General features: G+C 35.2%; 1 protein-coding gene and 1 long non-coding RNA gene across 2 annotated transcripts in view; one reads left to right on the top strand and one right to left on the bottom strand.

Annotated features, from left to right (window-relative positions):
• Positions 1-21906, top strand: part of LOC106876367 (atrial natriuretic peptide receptor 3) — a 636698-nt gene extending 614792 nt beyond the window's left edge. The window contains exon 3 of the mRNA XM_089356641.1: positions 21659-21906. Within this exon, the coding sequence (XP_089212767.1) occupies positions 21659-21891 (233 nt within the window). The 3' untranslated portion in view covers positions 21892-21906. The remainder of the gene's footprint in view (positions 1-21658) is intronic.
• Positions 1-24000, bottom strand: part of LOC128248586 (uncharacterized) — a 118135-nt gene that overhangs the window by 64938 nt on the left and 29197 nt on the right. The gene's annotated exons all lie outside the window — the stretch shown is intronic.

Genomic DNA, 24000 nt, shown 5'->3' with positions numbered 1-24000 from the left:
TATAGAATCAGTGCTAATGTGAGGCTAAAATGACAATAAGATTCAACACAGTATTGAATCTTTTTTAGATTATATAGAAGCTGCATTATATAAGACTTTCTTGAGAGTTATAAACACAGGTATCGTTATCGATTTTATCTAGGATCTTTAATGGAAAGTAATCATGTAAAGCAGGGGTCTCAAACTCAGTGAAAAGGGCCAATATATTGTGAAGGAAAGGTCTAGTAGGCCATGAATAGGGTGTGGTATGGGAAGGAGTAAGTGTTATAATTTTCAGTAGCTGTTGTATTATACAGCTATAAAGCGAAACTGATAAGTAAACAAATATAATAAATCAAACGTGTTTTACTTGAATTTTTTATTGTCATTATTAGTGTTTTGATTTCAGTCAGTTCAGGTTGATGCTATATTTTTGCAATATTTTTGCAGCAACAAGGAATTCTATATTTGGTTACAAATCATGTAAATTTGCAAATCATAATAGAGATTGCAAATGTTCTTCTCTAAGTCTTGAATGCAATGAAGATTTATTTATTTTCATTGTCAAAAGCAATTGCTCACAAACATATGTGCTTCCAAACATGGCCAGAATTCACCAAGATAGGGTAAACGGTTTAAGAAATCTGTCACTTAGGAAAAACATGTAAGAATCTAGAACATGAACCTCTGTATACTTCTACTTGAGTAAAATATCACACAGAGCCCCACCAAATCCATCTGAAATTTCTTGTAAATAGAATCAACACCTAAGATCAGCGGAATAGCAAAAAGCATATCTTTTTTAATGCTAATGTTTTGAAAATGCTAGTCAAGCAACACGCAGCTTTAAAATTACATCTGCATATTCTTTCAATTTATGTGCATTAACCTTGTCTAATGACTAGGAGGTTGTGAAGTGAGCCAAGCTACTGGCTGCAAGTTGCTGTGTTACAGTGAAAGTTTACATTTGAAAGATTTCACATTGTCATTCATTTCTATAATAACTCTCTCTACACCCCAAAAGAGAAAAAATTTAAATGTTAAAGTGATTTCTCATATCAGCAATGAATCTGATGATAGAATTAAAAGTAGGAGCACTTATTTCAGGAACATCGTTTTCTTTTATTGTGATGAACAACCTAATTTTCTTCTTTCAAAGCAAAAGGTCCTTTTCATACAATTTCTCCAACTGAGCCACCTTGCAACAACATGGCACAACAACTCTCCATATTCACTCTCCATAAAAGGGCAGAAAAGAAATCAACTGGCTATGGTTGAGAGCCAATTTTCACAACTGCATCCACTACACTCTCCATCTGGATCCTTTCTCCTCACAGTACCTTGTGGTGTGGAATACAACAAATTATAGAGATAGATGCAACAAAGTTACTCTCTTCGAGAAAGTTAACTAAGCCTTCCTATTCAGTACACAATGCAGATGTACTGTCTGTTGCCATTGACATGAAATTTTACCAATCCAATCCAATCCAATCCAATCCAGAGCATATTTCCTGCTCACTAAACACATCTCTTGTCTTTGTTCTCTTTGTTGGTGAGAAATCTAGTCATACTTTAGTAACACTGCAGCTTTTGTCGATTCCTTAAATAATAACAACACAATAAACAGTGTCTGTAATATTTCTACCTTCATCAAGTGGATAGGAATTTTTTTCAAAATCTGTAGCAGTAGTAGTCAGTTGCTGACGTGTACTGCTTGCTAAAGCAGTGATGCACTTAGGGATAGTATTTGATGACAATGTTTATTATTCTCAGGGCAGAGGATTTCATTGGCTTTTAAAAAACAGTCTTCAATAAAATTACTTTCAATGAATTGTTATGACAATTTTCCAAACATTTCCCTCAGAAAAAAATCTTGCTTTTACCACATTTTCACTCATTTTATTTGAGTTATAAGAATATGTTAAGATGCCCAACTTCTACATTCTGTAGTTTTACATTGTGAACTTCATACTGCCCTCTTTGTGCTATTGCATAATGTCTCTTAATGTTATATTCTTTTCATTCTGTAATAGTCTGCAGGTATATCAAACATTGCACTTTGCTTCTTTATTCCTCTTTTCTTGAAAACATTGGTTCTCATCCCCGATTCTCCCTTTTTTTAGCATTGATGTTACAATTATAGCTTAAAATTGTTGATCAGTACATTTATTATGAAATATGAAGTACGATCTAGCAAGTCATAGACTAGTTGATTTTATGAACCATATTAAAGCTCTCAGCAGTCAACAAAGCATTGTTACCATAATGCAATCTTCTAATAGGATACCATTTTGATATTCTTCTAAAAGTAAATATTCCATGAAAATTTAAAATAAAATAGCTTGTTATTTCTTAAGAACTTTAAAAAAAATCAATTTATTAATTATGTAATAATAAAACTCTTTAATATAATTCCATATTTTTCTTTTGACAAAACCCCTTATTAATATGAAAGAAATTACTTTTGAAATTCTTTAACATGCAATTTCCTATTTTGGTACTCAGTCTAGACATCTGGTTAACACAACACAAACAAGTCACATTTTCAGGAAATTATCAGTTATGATAACAATGGTGGTCCTTGAACCTTCTCTGATCACAGGCCACATATAATCAGTCTATGAGCCTCATGTTTAAAACCTCTGATGTACAGCTTCCTTGATGGCTCATATTGACATGTCATTCTAATCCTGAATATTTTTGTTGTGAAAATGTACACCTTCCAGCAACTATCTTAATTCTGTGGATCTGCGGTAAGAAGTTTGCTTCTTAGTCACATGATTCTGGGTTCAGTTCCACTGCATAGTTCCTTAGATAAGTGTCTCCTAATATAGCACTGGGCTGACCAAAGCCTAGTTAATGGATATGGTAGATGGAAACTGAAAGAAGTCCATTTTATATATGTGTGGTGGGGGAGGGGTGTCTCCTTGACATGACATTCTTTGATAGTTGTAAATGAGTGTCACTGTCATATAAGCAGTATCATTCATTTTCAATCTGCTACAAAAACAAGTTTGGTCATAGGGAAATGTCACCTTGCTTGGAAACAGTTTTAGCATTGGTGAGAGGAAGGGAACCCATCTGCAGAGAATGTGCCTCAAAAAACTCCATCCAACCCATGCAAGCATGGAAAAATTGATGTTAGAATGATAATGATAATATATATTCTATATATGTCTATTTTATATGATACTAGCAATGCATCCCGACATTGCCCGGGTGTTATGACCTACAAGCACATTGTATTATTCGCTTCTTTCTTATGGGCAGAATCGACACAGCTGATATATATATAGCTAATGGAATAATAGAAGTTATTTTCTGTTTAATAGTGAAGGGTGAGAGTACAATTTGTATGGGTTTGCATGAAAGTGCTTTCTGTTCTTAAGAAGGATCAGAAACTATGTCTTGTTTCACTGTATAAAAGGGGGCTAATACGATTTTGTCCAGAAATCCCGTTTTCAAAATTTTAATTTCTCTTTATCCCCACTGCAATTTCCTAATTTGTAACTTTTCCAATTTTTTTTTTTTTTATCTACGTAGAAAAATACAGAGATTATGAATTTGGGAAATATATATAAATATTTTTTTTATAGTTTAATTTTTCTTAAAGAAACACTCAATGCCCCTTCCCCCACCTTGCACACCCATCACCTACCAGCTTTCAAAAAGCTAAAATCTCCCAATCTTTCACTTTTGTCTGACGTTTCCCACATGTGTAGAATTCTACTGAAATAGTAGACTTAAAAAATACCAGACCACCACCAGAAAATCCGACTTGCAAGAAACAACAGGTAAACGATATTATTTCTGAAGAAACTTCCCAAAAGTTCTTCCCACCAGCTTTCCAAAAAGCTAAAAGTGAAATATTGGGAGTGTGTAGCTTTTTGAAAGTGGTGAGGTGATGGGTAAAATTCTTAAAGATTCCTACTCTTTGTTTTTTCTCCATGGATTAATGAGAATAAAAATTTGAAAAAAATAAAAAAATGAATTTGGTACAGAGAGGGAGAAAATTAAAATATTGAGAACGTGCTTTGTGAGTGAAATCCTAATCTCCTGTATCGCAAACATAGGAATCAGAAGAAATTTAGGAAAAAATAAGTGGACCAAATGGAAATGTCATCTCAGACATGCTAGAAAGAAAAGGTAAAGGACAGGATTTCTGGGAAAACTTCCTTTTAAGTCTTTATCGAAGATTGGGTTTTTAAATACGCTCATTACAAACACAAATTACACAATAGAAAAAATCATTCCAATTGGGTTTCAGCTGTAAATTTGTACGTGCACACTGCAAGAAATAACATAATTCACACAGAAATTTTACCTAGAATGGTTGTATGCATGTATCTGTGTCACATGAATTTTATTTTATGGCATTCTTTCATTTGAAGAAGCAAAGTTGTCAACTCGAAATATATGAGATTATATGATTGTTTGTTAATTTCCGTAAAATTGTTTTACTTTCTGTATGCTTTGAAGAGAGCAGAAATTGAAAGAGAGGAGGATGAAGTGAAAAGGTGACATTTGCTTTGAAGTGAGAGGAGAAAGTAAAAGAGAGATAAAAGTGTAAGATGTACGTGTATATGAAATGGATGTGCATGAGAGAGAGAGAGAAAGACTGACTGAGTGTTGTGATGCATAAAACTTTTTGCATGTGCAAGTGGCACTCACTCGCTCTCTCTCTCTCACACACACACATTATCTTTCATATGCACTACATAAATAAGTGGAGGTAAAGAATATGCACACCTCCCGTTTTCGGCGTAACCTTAGCCCTAGACACCGAGAGTGCATATTCTTGACCTTCGCCCATAAATACATATGCATACATCTTTTTTGTACGTGAGAGAGAGAGAGAGAGAGAGAGAGAAAGAGAGAGAAAGAGAGAGAGAGACAGACAGACAGACAGACAGACAGACAGAGAGAGGCTGTATTTCCTCATAACCTATAGAAAAATGGATGTATTTTAATGCAAATTTTCGGTTGTGGCTTATTTTAATACAATATTCATGTGTACATTTTTATACATGTTTGTCTGAGTAGAATTCTACGCATGTGTGAAATATCGGACGAAAGTGATACATTAGAAGCAAATCAAAATATTGTCCGAAAATGACCTCAAAATTGTGCGACCCAGCCTAGTTGCCAAGGTTATTTTAGTTGTAAAAATGAATTGTTGAGTCAAAAACAGTTTATTTTGTAGATAGATAATAAGCAACTTTCTTTATTATAGTACACATGTGACTAATTCGGCGAAATATTACTTTCATTATTCACACATCATCACCCTTCGTAATGCAACACTTTGTAATTTTGGTTCAAATTGAAAGTGTGAAACTATTTTCATTTTGTAACGAAACCTGGTCGTTTTAGAGAAGTGTATTTGAAATAACTATAGCTGGTTATTGAGAGAACGTAGAAAATATGTAGATGAAAATAAAGTTTATTTGACATGTATAATTGATTTGATTGTTCTGGAAGGCGGCGAGCTGGCAGAAACGTTAGCATGCTGGGCAAAATGCTTGAGCGGTATTTTGCCTGTCTTTATGTTCTGAGTCCAAATACCACCGGGGTCAACTTTGCCTTTTATCCTTTCGGAGTCGATAAATTAAGTACCAGTGAGATACTGGATCGATGTAATCGACTAATCCTCACCCCGTAAATGTCAAGCCTTGTGCCTGTAGTAGAAAGGATTTGATTGTTCTGGTCTTAACAACAGTTGGTAAGAATAGAAATCATTTGACGACACCCTTTTGTTTGTAATTGGCTATCCTGTTGCAGGTTCAATACGAGGAATATTGAAATAATACCCGTCCTGTCTATTCCACAGAATAAAATTATACTGGAGAGCATCATAAGAGGAATGAGAATGTGAAACACGTTTAAGGTTGTTATCTTGAACACGAATGAGAATATCATGGTTTTCAACGGGATCACTAACCATAAGGATGACTACTTCATTAGATGTGGGCTCATTAAAACAGCATAAAATATTGTTTACTATAGATGCAATGAACGCAGAAACAGACACACACACACACAACTGATAAAACTGAAAACAGAAAAACGTACACACACAAAGTTCAAGCGAAACGAAATCTAGTCAATATAAGGGCAAAACATATTTTCTGCAGTGTAGTTATGCTATAAAAAAAAATGGCAAGTCACCGATTTAGCAAAAGTTAGGGTTAATGTTGACATTATTACCCTTGAAACGAAATCGGAAAAAGAATAGTGCACCACGTGTGAAAAAAAAAAGGCGTAGAAAACTAATCTGAAAACAAAAATGCGCGGAAAGCAACACGGTGAGGACTTCGGAAAGTTCACAAGATTCACAAGATTCGAGTTTTTTCCTCGTAACTTTGAGGAAAATGGATATCTTTTAATGAAATTGTATATAAATACCTTTTAAACGGCATGCATTATGGATGTCTGGTGTGCCACAAACACTTTGTTTTTTTTCGGGAAAAGTGGGGGGGGGGGGACCGGAATTATTAGAAAATGTTTTTTTTTTTTTTTTTCGATGAATGAATTACGGTGACCTAATATGCTACAAAATACATTTTTGTTCGGAAAACGGGGACTGTTTCTTTCTTTAAAATTTCGCTAAATTTTTACTTGTGCACCTTTATGAAAATTAGTGGTATCGAAGTCTGGACAGGAGAGAGAAAGAATGATACAAAATCCTCATAAAAACCACGTTAGAGAAAGAATGATACAAAATCCATATAAAAACCATGCTAGTGTTTGTGTGTATGTGAAACAATGTATTATACTAAAACAAAATATCTTTTACCTCTTAAAAATCACTAGTTTTCAAATGATATCCAATGTTTTCACTTTAGCAATTTTTCGTGCAGAAATTTTAATTGGTGTGTTTGTGTGTGTGTGTGTAGTAGTAGTAGTAGTAGTAGTAGTAGTAGTAGTAGTAGAAGTTAGGACTCGAATCCTTTAAAGAGATGTTTAGCATCCAAGTTCGCGAGGAAAAGCCTATTTTGTGATTTCAAAAGGATTATATTTTCCTCAAAGTTACTAGGGGAGAAGTCGGATCTTGTGAATCTTGTGAATTTTCCTAAGTCCTCTCCCCCACCCCGTTGGAAACGAATCTGAAAACAAAAATGTACATAAGTGCATTTTTGTTTTCAGATTCGTTTCCTACATGGGTGTGAAGTAGAAAGATATCCATTTTCCTCAAAGTTATGAGGGAAAAAAATCGAATCTTGTGAATTTTCCGAAGGCCTCTCCCCCGACCCCCACCCCCATTCCTCTCCGCACATTTTTTGCTTTCAGATTCGTTTTCTACACCCGTTACGCTATTTTTTTTTTTTTTTCAATTTCGTTTCTGGGTTAGGCTTTCTACTTCGCCAAGTTTCCGAATGTGCTATAATAACCAGAATAATATTCTTTTTTCAGATATGTTTGCGAGTATTTGTGAGTGGTATTAAGTCAGCCAGATTTTCATGATGGTAGTACTTGAAAATGAACGTTACTGAATCTTTTGATACCCCTTACATCAAAATCAGCAACTCGGTTTTGGAATGCATAAGGAACATATGCGCGTGCACACGTATACACGCATGCGCATCAAACTCTCTTTTATAGTTATAGTTATACGAGGTGGTACCAAAAGGTTCCAGGACTAGTCATGTTTAATAAAAAATAACTTATTTACCAAAGTTATAGCAACATTACTTTCAAAATAGTCACCTTGCACAGCAGTCCACAGGTCCCAGCCATCCTGCTACTTTTGGGAAAGAGATGGTAGTCTGCAGGTGCTACGTCTGGCTAATAGGGCAGGTGTGGAAGCAATACTATGTTACTTTTGGTGAAAAACTCTTGAGTCAGGAGAGCTCGGTGAAGAATCCACAGATCTGGTCACTTTTGCTAAATGTCCTTCCTCAAACGCTTCAGAACGTTTCAGTAGAACTGTCAATTGATGATCTTGATGCACAAGACCACATTTCCAGGGGTGACGTCTGTGGCAGGTCTTTCAGATTGCTTATCGTCTTCCAGGTACATTCTTTTGCTTTTGAAGTACCCATGCCGCTCAAAACATTGCGTATGGCTCATTCTCTCATCACTGTAAGCTTGCTGAAGTATGCTCAATCTCCCTATAGCAGTCTTCCTAAGTTTAACGCAAAATTTCATGTTGGCTCTTTGTTTCTGTCCAGGACAAAATCTCAGACTACAGAATACACATGAGTACAAAAACATAAATTTCACAACTTGCGAAGTAAACACAGTGATGTCACTTGGCACACTGCCTCATGAAGGTCACTGCTAGCTCTTACTGTGCATTCAACCATGTGCCTCCATTTGTTGGTGTGCTACAGAACTAGTCCAGGAATTTTTTGATATCACCTCATATTTTCTATGAAAACATACCTCTTCTCAATTTCATGTCATTTTTGTTTACACTCAGCATGCACCATTTAAACATTAAACTTACATTTGTGTGTGTGAGAAAAAGAGAGAGAGAGGGGGGAATGAGAGTGAGAGAAAGAGAGGAGGGAGAGAGAGAAATGAAAATGGTATTCTGCATTCAATAATTATACACTTATATTTATGTTCCTGGTCAACACTTGAATTGAAACTATTGTTAAAAAGTCAAAGAGCATCGTACTGAAATGTCACTGTCTGAATTTAGAATAGCAATAGTAATAGTTATGCGATAACACTACAAAAATCACAATGCTTATAAGTTCATAAGCTATCGTACACCTTAGTATGTCAGCTGAAGTAAAAAGTACTAGAACAGGTAATGAGTCTTTCTTGTTTTTCATTTATATGTGGAAATTGAAAAATTCATTAGATTAGACAATTTTTAATTTGCATTTATTTGAGTCTGTTTATATACATACAAGCACAGGCATGGTGGTGCTGTAGGAAGTTTGCTTCTCAAAAACATGGCTCCAATCCGAGACAGGTACTTTATTTTATTGGTCTTGAAAGGTTGAAAGGTAAAGTTTATCTTGGTGGAATTTGAACTCAGAATGTAAAGAACCAAAACAGACACTGCAAAACAATTTTTCTGACACTCTAGTGAGACTGCCAGCTCACTGCCTTCACTTTATTAATGATAATGACTGCAGCAATTATCATCATTAACATACCGCATGCCTTCTCCACTACCTCCACTACAAACTTGAATGTGACCAGGCTGAGCATGGTGGTGTTTATTAGCATGGTGGTTAGTGTGATCAGAATTATGATGATTATTAACATAATGAAAAGAATCCTAAGTAAGCTCCTCCTACTACTGCTGATAATGATGAAGTGACAATGATGATAATATGGTGATGACAGTGATGATGGTGATCATGATGATGATTTTTAACATTATTGTACATTGTCATTGTTGTGATGATAATTTTAACAGTAGTAATGATAATGACCCTCATCTCATTCCTGCACTCTTTATCACCATCTTCATCTCATCATCAACATTGTCAGCATTATCATCGAAACTATTATGATCACCATCATCATTAATACCACCCTATAATCATCACCACCATCAATTTCGTCATCATCAAGGATGATAACCATTAACATCATGACATTTTGGAGTTTGACAGTAGACAGAACACTTCAATACCTTCATAATCCTGTGCTGAGTGGTTAAGTTTACTTATGTTGTATGTAATATGTCACATAGTGTATTAATTAGAGCCCAATATTGTGATAGTATATACAAAATATCGTGGAGGCGCAATGGCCTAGTGGTTAGGGCAGCAGACTCGCGGTCATAGGATCGCGGTTTCGATTCCCAGACCGGGCATTGTGAGTGTTTATTGAGCGAAAACACCTAAAAGCTCCACAAGGCTCCGGCAGGGGATGGTGGCGAACCCTGCTGTACTCTTTCAACACAACTTTCTCTCGCTCTTACTTCCTGCTTCTGTTGTGCCTGTAATTCAAAGGGTCAGCCTTGTCACACTGTGTCATGCTGAATATCCCCGAGAACTACATAAGGGTACACGTGTCTGTGGAGTGCTCAGCCACTTGCACGTTAATTTCATGAGTAGGCTGTTCCGTTGATCAGATCAACTGGAACACTCGACATTGTAAGTGACAGAGTGCCAACACACAGATATACTACATATTACTGTGTGTTACAGCTCAACATTGTGATATTGTAGATAAAGTGTCATTCTGTGTGTTACAATCCAACTTTGTGACACTGTAGGTAATATGTCACACTGTGTTACAGCTAAGCATTGTGATACTAGAAGTAACATCACACTGTGTTATATCTTTTAGCTTTTACTTGTTTCAGACTGCAGCCATGCTTGGGCACTACCTTGAAAGAATTGACCCCAGTATTTACTTTTTAAGCCTGGTATTTATTCTTTTCATTGCGTTTCACTGAATTACCAAGTTAAGGGGACATAAATAAACAAACACCAGTTGTCAACTAGTGGTTGGGGACAAACACAAACATACAAATTCACACATACATACATACATACATATATGCATACATACATACCCATATACACACATACATGCAGATATACACACATACATGCAGATATACACACATACACACACACACACACACACGCTCACACAAACACACATATTTGTATGTACATGCATACATACATACATACATATATGTGTATGTAACTACACATGGGCTGTTGGCGATTTTTTTCCTCTTTCTTCCTTTTCTTTTGGACTTTCGTATGTCTCCGCTTTCCAAAGAAGAGCTTTGCTCAAAATGTAAAACAACCACTCTTTTTTTCCTACTCTGAGCACCTTATTAATATTTTGCATATACCACACCCCTGCAGTTGCTTTTTACTTGTCTTTTTCTCCATTATTTTTATTAATTGGTATATAATACAGTACACATTGATTAATACACACACACTCACATACACACAAACAGGATGGATTTCCCTCAGTTTCCATTTACCAAATCCACTCACAAGGCTTTGGTCAGTCTGGAGCTATAGCAGAAGTTGTTGTGCTGTGGGACTGAACTGGAAGCTATGTGGTTGGAAAGCAAGCCTCTTACCACACACACCCATGCTGCACCTATACTTCAACATAGTGATACTGTAAGCAACATGTCACAACACAACATGATAATTCTGTAGGCAAAATGGCACACTGTGTTACAATCCATCATTGTGTTTCTAAAAGTATGTCATACTGTGTAATAGATTAACTCTAAGTAGTGTGTCAAACTGATAATACAGCTCAGCATTGTGATACTGACCTGAATGATCCTAGTAAAGTGAATGGTTTCTGATTTGGATGAGTAATTTTGAGACAAGTGGGTAGATAATATCTTCACCTCCAGTACACTATTATATCAGTCCCCAATGAAAGGAAAGTTGACTTTGGTGGGATTCAAATCCAGAAGATAAAGATAAAGTATAAAATACCATGAAGTATGTTGTTCAACACTCCTTCTCCTCCTCCTCCTCCACTACTTGAGCATGTCCATTAGTGACTGACAATATATGCATTGCTGATCATGTGCAGAAGCAGTTGGGGAGCATCACAGTCATGTGTTGAGAGGGATTGTATGGGATTTGAATAATGCACCCCTGGAAACATGGGTGTTTTGTTCATTGTCCTTAAACAACCCTTATTCAGGGACCTTTTGAGCAGGATGGGCTATTCAACCTGAAAAAAATTCTAACTGGGCCTCACCTGCAAAGTCATGTTCTGTTTATCTTGATATGAGGTCACCATGTTGTGCACCTATTGTTATAATGCATATACCTGATGCACCCTTATCAGACAAGCAGTCATGATGAGTATATTGAGCTTCATATATTTGTAACCCAGTATCACTTTCATAGTATTTGCTGCTCAATAATAGTAATATAGAAGTATTGAAATTCTATTGTACTGTCCATTCAAATGAGACAGACAAAAGCAATCAAAGGTTTGTTTGTGACTAGTTCAAAAAGAAAATATGTATATATATATATATATATATATAACAACATTTAACTACCTGCCAAAGTATATTTGCATATTCTGCTCCAGAGTTGTGTGTAAAAGTCACTATCATGTTGAAGAATGTTTTATTATTGTATTACCATTTTATTTATTTGTCTGTTCATATTTTCTTTTGTTTGCTGCTATTCCATATTTTAACTAGAATTTTGTTTGTGCTTGTTGATGGTTCTATGTTAGATTCCATTACATTAACACTTTACAAACATCTGCAAATTTAAGTGAGTATCTGAATTGAGAAAAATGCTGCAGTCATTGAAACTGTTGCAAGCCATGCCCAGAATACCAATTAATCATCATAGCTCAAACAGATCATAAACACATAAAAGTTAGTGAAACTATCAAATGAAAGCGGATAATGACAATTTAAAGAGAATAATAATGAAATAATAGAATTCATGAATTCAAGGAAAATAGCTTGAATGAATTAATGATTGAATAGTCTATGGGACTAGTATTAGTTTTCACAGAAACCTAAATATGGTGACTAGAGAAGTGACACAGAAGGACAAGTGTTGGACTAGCTGCTATAGAGTACCTTGGTTTACTTACTGATATTGTTTAATTATTTTCTCATTCAAGTCAACAGCGTTTTACCATCAGTTCTCTCAATGGAATTCATAATATATTTATACCAAAAATCAATAAAATCAAGTTTATGTTACTTATTTTATCACAAACACAAATTCTTACATTATACAATTTGAAGAAAATATCAATTTACTGAATTTTCACCTGACTTCATTTCAACTTTTATTTCTCCATGTGGTATTGGTATAGGAATGGATTTTATTGCATATAAATTAATTGATTATCTCTCTCTCCCTCTCTCTGCCTTCCTTACTATCTAAACACACACACACATATATATATTTTCTGGTAATGCAAACAATTTAAGGAATTTCATGCAAAGAAGCTGTCAGTAGTTGTCAGTGACAGCGTCACCTGATCACATTAGATTGTATTATATATGCATGTGTCATAGTCACCATCGTAATCTTCCTTGTTCTCAATCATCATTATCATTAGTCTATTTTCCATGCTTGTATTGGTCAAATGAAATTCATTAAGGCAGGTTTTCTACTGCTAGAAGCTTTTCCTGTTGACGAAACTCACCTGTTTCCAAACAAGTTAATACTTCCTTATGACTGAGATGTGAACCAAATAACACTGCTTGTATAACAGTGATGCTCATTTACAACTAATGTACACTGTCAAAGTAAGGAGACACAAACACAAACACACACACACAGGTATGCACACACACACACACACACACACACAATCAAAACAGGTTACTGGAAACATTTTTGGATAATTTTTATTCACCATTACACTGTATATGTAGTAGACAACATATGATATCATCTACCAGAAATTCTTCAGACAGAGAATCAAATGATACATGCATACCTCACCCAATTACAAATCTGGAATACTGAATAGGTAGATGTGCCTCAAGCTGACACAGCTTGGATTTTAATCCTATTTGTATAATACTTGCATATATATTTGTGTGTGTGTGTGTGTGTGTGTGTGTGTAACATATGTATGCACACATACATACATACATACATACATATATATATATATATATCTCATCATCATCATCATTTAATACCCATATTCTATGCTGTGATGGGTTGGATAGTTTGACAGGATCTGACCAGACCTAGGACTGCATTGTACTGTACTGTCCTCTTTGGCATGGTTTCTATGTTCTTCCTAAAGTCAATCACTTCACAGCATGTCATGAGTGCTTTCTTCAGCACCAGAGAGATCTGTTTGCATGAGTATATATATATATATATATATATATATATATATATATATATATATATATATTACATGTGTATAAGGGTTGACCACTAAGTGGACATCCAATATGCTAGACATGCTGTATATTTCTCATTTTGTCTTGTTCTGGTGTTTTGTGAAGTTTTTTCTGGAGAACATTATTTTTCTTTGTGGTTGGGTCGTTGATGACCTATTTCTAGCATATTGGATGTCCACTTAGTGGTCATCCTTTACACATGTGTAATACAATTTTTCTGAATTTTCAGATTTTTTTATATGCTAGACCACTTGGTTTTAAAGCGAATTAATATTCAATTTATCACCCTCTATATATACTCATGCAAAAAATTTATCACCCTCTATATATACTCATGCAAAAATATATATATATATTATGGTGGTGCTCCAGCATGGCCACACCGGCTTGGCTGAAATGCATAAATAAATAAAAAATATATATATATATACATATCAAATGTGAATATGCTAACTGCTGTTGTGTTTTGTCACAAAAGAAGAATTGAAAGAAAGAGAAGAGTGATTTAGGTATAATGAGAGAAAGAGTCTGTCTAGAAAAGAAAGTAACGAAGATGAGTGTGTGTGTGTGTGTGTGTTTGTGTGTGTGTATGTATATCATAGAAGGTATATTTCTAATTATCATGTGGTTTGTAAGATGATAACTTGTCAAATATAGTAAATTAAAGAACATAAGTCAGATTAGCTGAATAGCATCTGGTGCTTGGAATTAACAGATTTTGCGTTGGAACAAAATGAATTATTTATGATTACAATTTCTGATATTCGTATTTTCATTCTGATTCAACTAAACATACTTAACTAACATTGGTTAGCAAGTTTCTTAGTCATATTGCTAGAAATAATGCATCTCTAACAACAAAACTATAACCATTGTCATTGCTGTTATTATTATTATAGCAACAACAACAGCAGTAGTAGTTGTTACCCCCAGATCAGGTTTGACTCAGTAAATCTACGAGCAAAAGTATTCGAGACATGACACCCCACAACAAGAAATATATAATCTATTGTGTCCTTCCTTTGTTTTCAAGACAGGATGATGAGATCTGAAGGAGATTTTGCTATCATTAAATACAGTTCAAGCAAATAAAAGGAGGCATTCATTGACACAATTGTTGCATTAGTAGACTGTTTCTTCTTGGTCAAACAAAATAAAGGGTTCCATCATTGTCTCAATTGAAACTCCCTACATAGTTCAACTGAATCTGCCTCTTTTGCTCAATAATGCCTTCCTTAATCCCTTAGCTACAAAATAAAAATTCCTCATTATTCTGGTAATCATCATCCTCATTTAACGTCTGTTTTCCATGCTGGCATGGAGTAGACAGTTTTACTGGAACTGGTAAGCCAGAGAGCTGCACCAGGTTCCAGTCTGATTTAGCATGGTTTCTACAGCTTTATGCCCTTCTTAACACCAACCACTCCAAGAGTGTAATGGGTGCCTTTTACATGCCATCAGCACAGGTGCATTCACATGCAACTGGTACAGGTGCCAGTTATGGAACACCAGAATAGGCCATGACTACATTTTTACTTGGCTTGATGAGTCTTCTCAAGTACAGCATATTTCCAAAAGTCTCAGTCACTTGTTATCACTTCTGTGAGGCCCAGTAATGATGTTAAATATCTACCAAAGAATAAATTAATATTTTCCACAAGTCATGTTGCCTTGTCACTTGAATATATCTCATCAAAAATTAGTTTCAAACATGACAGTCCTCAACCAAAGATAGATTAGTGCATAAAACCACTTTCTGCTGTAAAATTTGTACTGGATATATCAGATTTCTGCAGAAAAGGGGTTAATTCTATAAAACCTTCTTTAATTTGGTTCTCCACCTCACAGCTATTATGGTGATACCATTAGTAGTTGGTGTGATGTAGGTTATATTAGGATTGCTTGTTTATTTATAAAGGTTAGGTTGTGATAGGATGTGATGCGGAATCAGTATAAAGTGTTGTAGGGGTAGTTACAGTAGCAGTTGTTGTAGCTGTTATTGTGGTAATGTGGTGATGGAGTTGAAATGTATTGTAGTGATGGTGGTGGTAGATATAGATGCAGTTGATCTTCTAAAAGTGATAATAATAGCAGTGATGGTGCTGTTGGCAGTAGTAGTAAGCAATTGTAATTACAGTGGTAGTAACTGTGCCACACTATTAAATACATTACTGAAGAAAGTATGAAAATATCAAAAAAAAAAAATTGAAAAATAAATCAACAAAAATCCAAATAAAAATTAAGAAATAAATGCCACAACATTTTTTTTTTTTTTTTTGCTTTTGTGAATAAATATTGATGCAGGAGGATGTTGCAGTGTGGTGTTGTGGTTTGGTGGTAGGGGTGTTGTGTGATGGTATTGTGTAATATGATAATTTGGTGGTGGTGGTGGTGGTCTGTGCTGGTGATGATGTGGTGGTATGGTGTATGGAGTGGTGTCATAGCATGGTGGTGTGGTGGTGGTGGCATGATGGAGGTGTGGCATTGTATTTACTTACATTGATGTCGAATTAGGCTCAATGTTGGTGGAATGGCATTTATGAAGTGGGGTGGTCATGGAATACTGGCGCAGTGCTGTGCATTCACTTCAAAATGTTTCACCATCAGTAATAAAATACACATTTTTATACGACTTAATTAGTAACAATGACTTTATTGTTGTTTATGTCTCATACCATTTCTGTTGGTGTTGTTCTTTTGTGCTGCCTACTGTTTCTTCACCATTTTGCTTCTGATATTGTTGTTCTTCTTGTCAGTAGTTTACAATAGAAATTTACACTAGAATCTAGTTACCTTGTTGGATTAGAACCAAGTGACATTTTTGACAATATTTCTAAAATTTCTGTAGACTGCTTCTTTTCTTTGTCTAATTTGTGTTTATTCTCTTTTTTCCCCCTTTGTCTACTTTTGTCTTTTTTTTTTTTTTTACAGTTTTGTCTCTTTTGTCTATTTCTCTTCAGTTCCAGCAGAAAAAGAGAAGAGTTTTGTTAGCTAGGGAGAAAATATTTAATATGTTAAAAAAACAATGAACATACACATGAAAGCAGGTGTATAAGTGAACACATGCACATATGGCTGCACACACGGGCAAATATGAATATGTAGAAGTGTGTGCACATAGATACACATGTATTTGTATGCATGTATGTATGCTCATACCTATATACACACTGATTAACAAATTAAGTAACATGCATATATTCGCTGATGTGCACATGTGTGTGTGTGTGTATGTATTAAGTCTGTATGCAAGTACGTGTGTGTATGTATATTGACACATGCAATACTTTCACATATCAACGGATATAGATAATCTCATCATAGTCACATTCTTACAGTCACTGGCACAGACACACACACTCGCACACACAAATGTATGTGTAATAATGTGTGAGAGTGTGTATGTGTGTGTATATATACACACACACGTACATAAGTGTATATATATATATATATATATATATATATATATATATTTGAATATATATACACACATATACATATAAATGTATATTATATATGTATTCAGAGAGTGAGAGAGAGAGAGGGGGAGAACACTCTTGTGCATTTATACATATGTATACATGTGTGTGCATCTGTGTGAATCAAACTAAAACAACAGGAGATCACATATCAATAATCAATCGAATCCTCTGTCAACCTTGTAAAACAATGGCTTTGTAAGATCAATATTGGTAAAGAAACCTGATTCCTGAGGATTGGTGAGATAACAGACTGAAACAGAAACACACATGCATACACATGCACGAACATACACAAGCATAAATATACACACATATACTTACAATCTATAAACACACACACATACACACTCATATATATATATGTGTATATATATATATATATATATATATACATACATACAGGCACAGGCACGGCTGTGTGAAGGCACCGGCTTGGCTGTGTCATAAGAAGCTTGCTTCCCAACCACATAGTTCCATGTTCAGTCGCACTGAATGGCACCTTGGGCAAGTGTCTTCTACTATAGCCTTGGGCCGACCAAAGCCTTGTGAGTCGATTTAGTAGACGGAAGATGAAGAAGGCCATTGTAAATATAGACATATATATTTGTGTGTGTCTGTGTTTGTCCAGCTGCCATTGCTTGACAACCAATGCTGGTGTGTTTGTGTCCCCATAATCTAGCAGTTCAGCAAAAGTGACTAATAGAATAAGCATTAGGCTTACAAAGAATAAGCTCTGAGGTAGTTTTCTTCGACTAACACCTTTTAAAGCAGGGCTCCAACATCGCTGAAGTCAAATGACTGAAACAAGTTAAAAGAATATACATTTCTCTCTCTCTCTCTCTCTCTCTCTCTCTCTATCTATCTATATATATATATATATATAGTGAGTTCAAAAAAGAAAAATGACAAAAAAACAACAACGCGAGGTAGTGATACAGATATTGTGTTACTGGACGCTCAGAAATGGAAAGAATTTGACGTTTTGAGCGGGTGAGATAGCTTAGTGAGATTAGATATTATTCATAGTGTCTATTTTGGTGAATTCAGTAATTTGAGTTCAAATCCAGCTGTATTTGTTGTATGGTTCCCAGGTCAGCTCTGATCAAACAAGCCAACTTGTGTCAAAAGGCATTGCAGCCATCCTATCTTTTTCTTTTCTCAGACTAAGTGTATTATCATCTACATTTTTCAATGTGCCCAAGGTTCCAACAGTAAGGTGTGATTTGAGGTAAACTTGGTTGTTATTTCTGTTGTACTATTATTTACACTAAGTTAACTCAGTATAAGTGAACGGACCTATGATCAATGACATTCTTTCCATGACCATCCCATCTTTTTTTTATTCAGTGTGTATTTAGAATTACATGACTCAATATGTCCCTCACGTTTTAAATACTGTAATTTGGTTGTTATAATTAGTAGATCAAGAGACCATGTAGAATTTCCTCTCATTGATTTCACCCATGAAGTTTTGGATGTAAACACAGTACTAGTAATATACTAGGGTTTATTTTTCAGGCATGTCTAGAATAGCTCTGATGAATAAGGGATTAATCAACAACAAGTCATCAGTTGGGCTCGGATAACTTAACATTTTATTATCACACTGATCCTTGGTTTTATGTCCCCAGAGTTAAGAAACATTGAACCTGAGTAGTATTTAGATGAGCGAATATTTCAAAAACCAGTTTGCTGTACGTACCTTCTTTTGGGGAGTAGACAGGTAGAATTATTATAAGGTATTGGACAAAATATTTTACTGCATTTATTGTGCATAATGCAGACTTTTATCAAGGAGAATCCATAATAATGCCTTTTCTATAGTGTTGATTTGACAGTAGATATGATAGTTCATAAGCTGATTATGAGGGAGTGATGCTAGAACTGTGAAATCTTGCATGCATAAATCTCAACTCTCTTTATTAAAAACAACATCGGTTTTTTTTCAAGGTAAACTGATACCCGACTGTTCAAAAGTAACTAGTAGTGACTTCTCTTGAAAATGGACAAAATTTGGCACCGTGGTGTTCACCTACAAAGAAAAGGTTTAGCCCTCAAAGCCATTCATGCTGAGATGCTAGCTACATTAGGGATGACACTCCAGTTTTGTCAACAGTACAAAAGTGGGCAGCTGAATTTAGGAAGGGAAGATAGGGCTATGATGAAGACCCAAAGACTGGACGTCCTGCAATTGCCACCACCAAAGAAACATTGATTGAGTTCATCATATGGTGATGGATAACAAGCAAATAGTCAATGATAAATCAGACAGTCAATGTTATTAGCCTATGCTGTGAGAGAGATGAGAATATTCTGAACAAGAAACTTGACACAACAAAAGGTTTCTGTTCTGTGAGTGCTACGTGTGACACCTGATAAAAGTGTACCAAGTTGATTACACCATTGCAAAATCTGACAGTGTTTGAGGTAGATCCAGCTGTTTCATTGGATGTTTCCTAACCCAGGATGAGTAGTGGGTTCATCACTTTGAGTCAGAGACAAAGAGACAACCCATGCAGAGGAAACATCCCACCTCAACTGCTCCAAACAAGACCAACATTGTTTCATCTGCAGGGAAGCTGATGGCCTCAATTTTTAATTGTTTTTAATAGCTGTCTTCAAAAGGTCCACACCATCAATGGAGAGTACTATGCTAATTGTACTGAGGCAGTTACGAAAGGATATCAAGACCAAATGCCAAAACTGGTGAAAGGGATCTTGTTTCACCAGGACAATACTCTAACACACAGCTCCTTGCTTTCAATGGGTTCTGTGCATGACTGTGACCTTGAATTGGTTGATCACCCTCCCTATTCTCCTGATTTGGTCCCATCTGATTATCATGTGTTCCCCAACAGGAAAAAACACTTTGCTGGGAACTAGTGTCTCAGTGATGATGACATTATATCAGCTGTTGATGACTTTTTGGACCAACACGATGAAGGTTTCTTCACCAATGGGATCCAAGCACTGCAACACCAATGAAAGAAGTGTGTGAACCACATGGGGAACTATGCTGAAAACTAAACCCCATTTGGTCACATTTTATGAGAGCATTTTGGTCAGCCTATGAAATTTTCAGCCGACCCTCACATATTTTTACAACCTAGACTGATTGAGTCAAAAAGTCAATTTATAAATTTACTTTTTTCTTAGGATACATCCAAGATATTTTGTCCTTTACTTGTCTCAGTCACTGGACTGTGGCCATGCAGGGATGCCATCTTGAAGAGTTTTAGTTAAATTAACCCCAGTACTTATTTTAAGCCTGATGCTTATTCTATTGATCTCTTTTGCTGAACTTTTAAGCTACTAGGATGTAAATAAACGAACACTGGTTCTAAAGCAGCGTTGCCAGACAAATCCAAAAACACTCACAGAGCAGAACTCTTGACTGACTGTATATTCTTTCAATTTATGTCTCCCCAACCACTTACAAGTCTTTGGTTGGTTTGGAGCTATAGCAGAAGACACTTACCTAAGGTGCCACACATTGGAACTGAACCCAGCACCATGTGGTTGGGAAGCAAAACTTTTTACCAGACAACCATGCAAATGAATGTGTTAACATTTTCATTATGTTTATACAGCAATTATAATAAATCTGACTAAATATTCATTTATCTATATATCATAATACTAAAAGATGTCTTTGTGTATTATACACAAAAAATATTTTTCTCAAAACTCCTTACCCATATCTTTTGTTACATATTATATATGAGTGCATATTTCTCATTAAAAAAAAAAAGTAATCACGATGTCTCTACATTTTGAATCCAATTCGTACTGAAGTCCAATTATGTCTTTTTTTTTCTTCCAAGATTGATAAATTAGTAGCATTTATATCAGCTGGAGTCAATGTAATTCATTGTTCCCTTCCTCAACCAATTTTTGTCTGTACGCATAACTATAAAATTGTTTTGAACAATATCAGTATATATCTTATTCAGTTGTTGTTACACAGATTTACACTGTTGTGTCTCTTCTCTCTGTTCCTCCTATTACAAGTTGCGGCAATGGCAGCACCACTACAACCATCACCACCACCACCCTATTATGTTGCTGTTACCACTATAAACAATTGCTAACAACGAACTGGCTAGCAGAATCCCTCCATGCATGGTCACCAAAAATACATTTCCTCTGATTCCATCACTTTTACTGTACTTCCCCTTTTCCTTAAAACCCTGCACAAACTGTATCACCTAGTCCTTATTCCATACAAATGCAATCTTCTGGAATTCCCAACCTCGCTACCACTCACATTTTCCCAATAGATGTCAACCTAAAATAGTTCAAACTAAACATTAACTACATCAGTCTCACCCTGGGTCTCGCAGACAAATTTTAGAACATTTATTCACATATTTTTTTACAGCAAGGTTCCTCAGCAATGAGGTCATGGATGAGTATAAAGCTGCAGAGCATTTGATACCGGGCCACGTAGAAAGAATGAATTTTGAAATTTTATTGACTACTGAAGTTTGCCTTGTAGATGTAATAATAAAATTATATATCATGCCCTATTTTATGTTTTGTTATGTGCATGCTCCCTTGGTTTGTAAAAAATTGTCTTGCATGAAATTGATATGGTACAAAAAAGTTTTGTGACTGAAATCCCAGGACAGTCCCCTAGTACACTATATTCTCTACTCTACCCTCTCAAAGGCCTCAGTGTCGCCAGCCAGACAAAGTCTAAAAATATCACTGAAACCTCCTCTTTTACATCCTTTTTCTCTGGTTAGACAAGATGAAAATAATTAAACAAGAGTTTAAAAATTTAAATTCCATTAGATCTAACTATCATGTGGGTAATAAATTCCATAAGATCTTCCTGTCTCAAGATTTCTTATTCATTCGAGAGGAAAATAAAAACCCCAAAGAGCTATTAGATGCAAAACAGAATCAAGGGGCAGGGAGTAAATGTCATCACTGTCCTTATCATTATCATTATTATCATATTATTATCATATCAGCAATAATAGTGACAGTAGCAGTGATATATTCTTTGTTGTCATCATAATAATCTTACAAACACATGAATAAGAGCAAGTTACTTCAGCCAAATACAACACTGTCAACTTATATGTACACATATACACAACAACTACCTACCAACATACATACATACATACATACATGCATACATGCATACATACATATGTACGTATGTATATAAGTACGTATCTACATATATACATAGTGCATACATATATACATGCAAACATACTTTTGAACAGACATACACACCCACACACACACATACATACACACATGCATGCATACATACATGCATGCATACATACACATACACGCATACATACAGACATAGTTCCTACTTCCATTATATTTCCTGTCTTTCTATGCCTGTTTCTTCGCTTTTAAGGCTCTGTCTACCTCATTGTTCCTCTGGAATATCACCCTTGGTCTGGTTGGTGCTTTGTACCAGCAACAGATTTGGTTTGTAGCCCTTAGTAGATTGTCCCATAATTACTAATTTCCTAGTAACTATTAGTAAGGTAATTGTGAGTGGACACAGAGGCCCTTTTGGCCTCCCTCCCCTATGAGCTGTAGAACATAGAGCTTGTGACATTTGAGGAAAGAGGGCTGCACTAGCACTTGACTGGCACTCATTGTCAGCTGAGGAAACTGGAGTAATGTGAAATGAAGTACCTTGCTGAAGGATACAATATGCCATTTGACCCAAGAATCAAACCTCTAGGTCACATAACAATATATATATACATAAGTAAGACCAACAGGGTATGTATGCTGCTATATGTATATATAAAAAAAACAAAACAAAAAATAGAACAAAAATATAACAGGCGATAACAAAACATTTGGACAGTTAGATGATACGAAAAAGGACAGGGAAAAACAAGGATGGGTCACTCGAAGGTTTCTATCATCATTCGAGTTCAAGTTCGTCATTGCAGTTTTGGCCAGTTACACTTGAGACTGCTCCAATCTGGACAGCCTGAATAAAATCTAAGCTAAGAGCACTAAATTCTTTGGAAGAAAACAAGTGAATGTATACGAAAACAAGGACAAAAAAAAAAAAACAGAAATGCTACACAATTACAAATACAAACTACAGAACATTAACAACAGGTGTCTTTCGACTAAGGATGTAATAGCTGGCATTTTTGGGAACTGAAGCCTTATGGCAGGAACATAAGAGATGAAAGACATGTATATCTATATCTATATATATGTAAATGCATGTATGTACACAAATATATATATATGTATATATATATATATATATATATATATATATATATATATATATATATATATATATACATAACCTCCGGTGGCTGGATAACTGAAGAGATGTTTGGAGCGGAACACCGCCCGGGCATCGGAAACTCAGGGTTTTATCATGGATACTGAAGTGTCACATATTTTTACAGATATATATATATATATATATATATATCCAAAGTTTTAGATTTAAATTTAAGAGAGAGATTTGACGCTAATATCCATTATTATTGTAATTTATTCCTATGTCAACATTTCTTTATAAAGCTATATTTGACCATCAAATTTAAGTCAAACATATAAGTTACCTTACACGTCTTCAGGGAATACATTTGAGAACAAATTGATTTTTGTTTGTTCTCAAATGTATTCCCTGAAGACGTGTAAGGTAACTTATATGTTTGACTTAAATTTGATGGTCAAATATAGCTTTATAAAGAAATGTTGACA

Source organism: Octopus bimaculoides, chromosome 8 (genome assembly GCF_046866305.1).
Source record: "Octopus bimaculoides isolate indiv1 chromosome 8, ASM4686630v1, whole genome shotgun sequence".
NCBI lineage: Eukaryota > Metazoa > Mollusca > Cephalopoda > Octopoda > Octopodidae > Octopus > Octopus bimaculoides.
Note: the sequence above shows the minus strand (reverse complement) of the source record. Positions and strands in the feature narration are given on the sequence as shown.